This window comes from Pteropus vampyrus, unplaced genomic scaffold, assembly GCF_000151845.1.
Source record: "Pteropus vampyrus isolate Shadow unplaced genomic scaffold, Pvam_2.0 Scaffold559, whole genome shotgun sequence".
Taxonomy (NCBI): domain Eukaryota; kingdom Metazoa; phylum Chordata; class Mammalia; order Chiroptera; family Pteropodidae; genus Pteropus; species Pteropus vampyrus.
Window position 1 is genome coordinate 84,595 of NW_011889340.1, and position 6,125 is coordinate 90,719.

General features: G+C 32.8%; 1 protein-coding gene across 1 annotated transcript; it reads right to left on the minus strand.

The window, feature by feature from the left end:
* Positions 1–4,925: 4,925 nt before the first annotated feature.
* LOC105308221 (olfactory receptor 5AL1-like) lies at positions 4,926–5,867 on the minus strand. The gene has a single exon (XM_011384064.1). The coding sequence runs from the start codon at positions 5,865–5,867 to the stop codon at positions 4,926–4,928; it is 942 nt and encodes a 313-aa protein (XP_011382366.1).
* Positions 5,868–6,125: the final 258 nt, after the last annotated feature.

Genomic DNA, 6,125 nt, shown 5'->3' on the forward strand with positions numbered 1-6,125 from the left:
TAATATTAAATGCTTTATTAATACAAAAAGGGAAAGAAATCAAGCTTCCTTTTGCTGATATTTCTTGTAATTTTTTCCTAGTCAGCTGAAAATATGATTGTTACCTCGATAGACCTTGATATTTTTTGCAAGGACCTGGGCCAATCCTGGAAAACCAGGATGATTCAAAGAGTCTTGTTCAAGCCCTTAAGGGCTTTAAAGACCATTGTAATTATGCTTAAACCCAAACTCAAACACACTCACAAATATACACACATGTATCCCAAGCAAAGGCAGCATTATGGTTGTGTTAGAAGAACTCAGGTCTCTAGAACAAAGACTGTCTGAGTGTGAATTTTATTTCTCTGCTTTATTAGCTGTGCAGCCTTGGACAATTAACCTGAAATCAGTGTGACTCTCTTCTTGATTCTGTAAAATATTAGGACCCAACAGATTGGTTTGTTCTGAAGACTAAACAGACTAATAGTTATGAAATGCTTAAAACAATCTAAGTGCTAAGTAAATGTTTGTTGTATAAATGTTTGGTATATGTAATTGAAGATTAATTCATTGAGCTCTCAAGCTTACCAGTCTTTAAGAAAGATGGACAAAAGCCTGGTTATTTACCTGCCAAGCACTTAATCGAATAGTCCTACTTAATATAATCAAGCAAACCAATAGATGTGTGAGGTTTCACCTCTGGGCTTCAATTATTTCTAAATTGCCTAAGGTCACATAACTAGGAATATAAAAATTCCAAATGAAAATTTAAGTCTATCTGACTTTTGTTTTTCTAACATATGAGTGTTAATAATAAAGCATATTATAATATAGATTATCTAGACTTAAATACTTACTATCAGATTTTTAAATATAATTTGAAGACCAAAGTTCATAAAAAAATCATGTTTTTAAATGAATAATTTCAATGTGTTTATATATTTTCTTCAACTAGAAATAACCTTATGTTAAAATGTCATTTATCTGTGCTTGCTATTTACTCAGTCACCCTAATAGGATCAAGGCAAGAAATTTAAAAATCAGTGATTTGATATACTTTTATTTTGACATTTCATAAAAATAATTAAATTAATGATTTAGTATTATGTCATTATTTTACCATTTTAGAAGGAGATTGTAATAGTTGTAGTCATAGCGTAGAAAATATATAATTGGAGTTTTGTAATACAAAGCAAATATTTTCTTTTCTGTACATAATTTGTAAATAACTCAGATATACTGCCGTAAGTTACTTTTAAAATCTTGTAAATTGCATGAATTCTCAGGTTTTTAAAGCAGGTTTGACAGACAAACATGGTGTCTCTATTCATTCCACTTTGTCTTGTGAATGTGTGTTTTCATGGACAGATACACATGCATGTTCTCACATACCACACTCAGGACACACAGAAGCATCATAGACAGTCTAACTTTTTACAGGTAAAGAAATTCGGACCTGAGGAATCTCGATGCTTCACATGAGGAAAACTGCTCTTCTGTGGTTTCACTGCACCTTTCTGCTTCATAAAATTATTCACAACAGCAAAACTTAAACAGTAATGGAATGGAAGTTCCACGTCTTCGCATAATTTTAATCCCTCGCTATTAGCAATCACTTCTTCAGGTATATCCGGCTTCCCTCAGAGAAATGAACCAAGAAATTCAAGTGTACTTGAGAGACGAATTATTCAGTTTCTTCCTGCTTAGATGCACAACACTTTGTGAGGCATCTGACACTGTGCTCCAGCCATTACTCTAGGCGGCTGGGCTTCTCTACAAACACCAGTCAGTCCCTTAGTCAAAATATCAAAATCAACATTTTTCATTTTGTCTCCAGATATATTTAAATAAAATGTTTGCACTCCATCTTCTGTGGTGTCCATAATGTTTTTGCATCTGAATATAGAATCAAGAGGCTGATAAAAAAAAAACGTGAAAACAATCCATTTTTGGCAGTGTCCAATACTAGTGAATAACATGACTGATTTCAGAAAGTTTGGCTTCAAATTTGAGATTTGCTTACTCCTGCTTTTGTGGCACATAGAGCTTCAGTTATTTGTATAACAAGGAAAATGCTCATCTCACACATTAGTGTATGAGTATTTAGATAGGAATACATATAGGACCAAAGCACAATTGTTGACACCTAATATAAAGTTGGGAAATATCAGCTTTATCATCATGAATGTCAGCGACCTGGACCATTCAGAAGACATTTTGCTATAAAGATTTTTTTTTTATACCAGCAACTGATTAGTGATCATTTTGAATAAAAATTCAAGCAATTGTTTTTCCATACTAATACTAAGACGTTTCAACTTTGTATTAAATTTCCTTTAATTTAACTGTTCTTCAATTCTTTTCAGCTTATTGAGTGAAAGTGAAAAGAATATCACCCTGTCTGTATAACTTGTTTTTAAACGTTTTACTTAAATAAGAGACCAGTTCTAAAATTTCCACACTAATACTAACAATAGTATTAAGGCTACAAATAGCTGATAATTATTGAATGTTTGCCATTGTTTGGCCTAATTCTATGTGTGTAACACTTATTAACCCTTTTAATCCTCTTATCAGTAATAAGAAATAAATCATAGACATTCAAGTTTAACATGTGAAAATCAGTATTTACAAAATAGATAAATTAAATGGACTTCAACCCATTTTACCATCAAAAACAATAATTTAAAACTGCGTGAAATTAAAATTCCTTGAAAACATGCTTTAACTTAATTTTTAAAAAGTCAATAGTTTTAGAAGTATAAGATTTTCAAAAATGCATTGCGAATGTAAGTATTTTGGTGAATTTAATTAATATTTTTTTGTATGCTTACTTGTAAGTCCCTCATATTCCTTAAACTATATATCTCATTTATGTATTAGTTCAGAGATACCCATATTTTTCTCCATATTTCGACCTCATCAAGTACATTAGATTATAAACTATGAAGAACCACTAGTAATTATATATTAATAGGCTTCTTTTTTCCTCCGACTTTCTTAATACTTAATGTGTTCTATAAGTAATTAAATCAAACAAAGGGTGTTTAATATATAATCACACAGGCTGAGGCCCATTGAGATCATTTCTCCGAAAATCTTGACTTATAATGGAAAATTGTGCTCCAGAGTTAAGGTTCTTTCCTTGGGTTCTAAATCAAGGCAGTTATATAGTAGCAAAAGGGACTCAGTGACATCAAAGTACTGCAGTGACATATAGTTAGGATTTACAGGAACAGCTAAGGGGAGATGGGATATTCTCAGAAACATTTGAAATTAACATCACCAATAGGAAGACAAGGAGATGATGAATGCAGAAGATCCTCTGCTCTGTATATGGTGTGTTTTCCTGTCACTTTTTTTTCCAGAATATATTAGCAACGTGGGGGATCCATTTTTTTTTTTTTAATGCCAGAATCAGGCTCACATGCTTCTAATCATTTTTTTTTTTTTAAATTTAAGGCAAATTTAATTTAAATCTAGTATTTGGGTGACTATTTGTGAATCACCATTTGTTTTAGATCTCAACATTGTATAACTATAATTGGAAATAGAAGATAGTCATTAAAAAACTAAGCTTTATAATTTGGACAAAATTTAACTCTAATCTTGACCCCCCACCCCCACCCCCAGTTACTAACTACATGTGTGTTAATCAATTATATACACTGTTTTGAATTTCTTTATTCTTTCAATATCCATCTTGGCAGGATGTTATGAAAATTAGCTTAGATGGTCCAGTTAAAGCATTTCACCCAGCACTTGACACATAGAAAAACATTCAATAGATGTTAGCTTTATTTTTACTTTGAAAAGTTTCAAACTAAATAATTTATCATTTATTAACATAATATTTACTGTTTGTAACAAAAGAGTGGCTTTGTTTTTCAAGAGTAAAGATGCTATTTTAATAACAATAATTAAGGAACCTAAAAATTTATCTTAAAATATGTTTATAGACACATAGCTTTTATATTTTCATTTTGCTAATTTTAAAATGAAGCATATGTTGCTAATGATTTTTTAAAAGGTTATTGCCCTATTACCTGAACTCAAATAAAAAGGATCATTGATACAATAACAATGCTAATAATTAAATATAGTAGTCAACTTTATGAAGTGATTCCTATGTGCTAGGAACTGTGCAATGCCTTTTGTATTTATAATCTTATTTAATCATCACAATCAGAGAAAAAGGAATTATTACTGCTTTTTGCAGATGAGGAAACCAAAATACAGAATGTGCAATAATTTACCAAAGACAACGGTTATTACTTGGAAAACCTAAAATTATTAAGCGAACTGAATGAAGAGTCAGTCTCACGTTCTTAACCACACACTTTTATAGAATAGGCAGGGAATAACAATAGTGTGAAGTGGCTCCAAAGAACTAAACTGATACAGGATCAGGGTCACTACATGCTCAATGTCAAGGTAGTCATGCTGGTGCTATTCTTTCAGTCGAAGGCAGAAAATGAAATATTAAGAAAATTATTCAGTGTTAAAACCAAAAATCCTTACTATTGAACTTTGACATGTTTTCCAGGTTATCTATATAGTAAGCTTGAAATACAAGATGTTGATATATTTCAGTATTGCCCAAATTTCTCAATATGTCACAGAAATCAGATAAAGCCACTATTTCCCAATTCTCTTTAACTAGGAAGAAATTATGGTTAAATAAGATTCAGATCTCTCTCTGTCTCTCCGTCTCTCTCTCTCTCTGTCTCTCTCTCAGCCCCCATCCACTTTACAATTCAATAACTAAATTTACACAACACCTTTCATATGGAAATCGTTGAGAAAGAAAACTGTGGATGAGACATATTCTGAGTGACTTTGAGCATTGAAGTGAGGGATTTGGTCCTAATATTTCTCAGCATTGTGACTCTAGGTAAAACACAACTCAAAGTTCTCTGGTCTCACCCTGTTCAATAATTTTTCAGTTATTTAATAGCCAAATACAACTTTTGCATAATCCTTTTCAGTGCATTTTTTACCTCCTGATTTCTCAAGCTATAGATGAATGGGTTTAGCATGGGAATCACTACCACATAAAACACAGAAGCAAATTTATCTGTGTTCAGTGAATGGCTTGATTTGGGCAGTAGATACATAAAAATGATTGTCACATAAAATATTGTGATGGAGGTCAGATGGGAAGCACAGGTGGAAAAAGCTTTCTGTCTTCCTTCGGCAGAACGGACCCTCAGGATGGTAAAAAAGATGAAGAAATAAGAAATTAGTACAATCAGCAGGGAGCAAAGGGTATTGAATCCAGCAATAATTAACAATAGCAGCTCTTTGATGTGAGTGTCAGAGCAGGCCAGAGCAACCAATGGAACATCGTCACAGTAGAAGTGGTTGACCACATTGGAGTCACAAAAAGACAAGTGGAAAGTTGCCACTGTCTGTATGAGACCCACAGTGAATCCATAAATGTATGTGCTAGCAATGATTTGATTACAGAATTTTCTAGGCATGAGAATGACATAGAGTAAAGGATTACAAATGGCAACATACCGATCATAGGCCATGATTGCGAGCAAATACTGTTCGCAAACTACAAATGTGATGAAGCAACACACCTGAATGGCACATGCATAAAATGTTATACTTTTAACTTCACACAGAAAATTCACCAAGGTGTTCGGGGTGACAGTCGAAGAAAAAGAAAAATCAACAAAAGCCAGATGGCTGAGAAAAAAATACATGGGTGTGTGAAGCTGAGGACTGATTTGGATTAGCACAATCAAACCCAAATTACCCAAGACACTAGCTAAATAGATTACTAGAAATACACCAAAGAGAATGACTTGAAGCTCTGGATTATCTGTGAGTCCTGAGAGGATAAACTCAAACACTGCTGAATGATTGCCTTTGGCCATAGAACAGATTTAAAAGTTATTTTACATTTTAAAACTCTCCACAGCACACGTTCTGAGTATTCCTGCCTCCACTGGCAATAATCAAGTAGATGTTAGAAGCTGATTCTGACCCACCATCGTCTTATGTTGAATGCATTCAAAGGAGAATCTTCACATTAGTTCTGTTTTCAGAATGAAGTGATTTGTTCTAGGCAGAAATTCCAGAACACGAAACTCTGTGGGGATTTGTAAAGATAGAAAGATAACATTTTATTTACA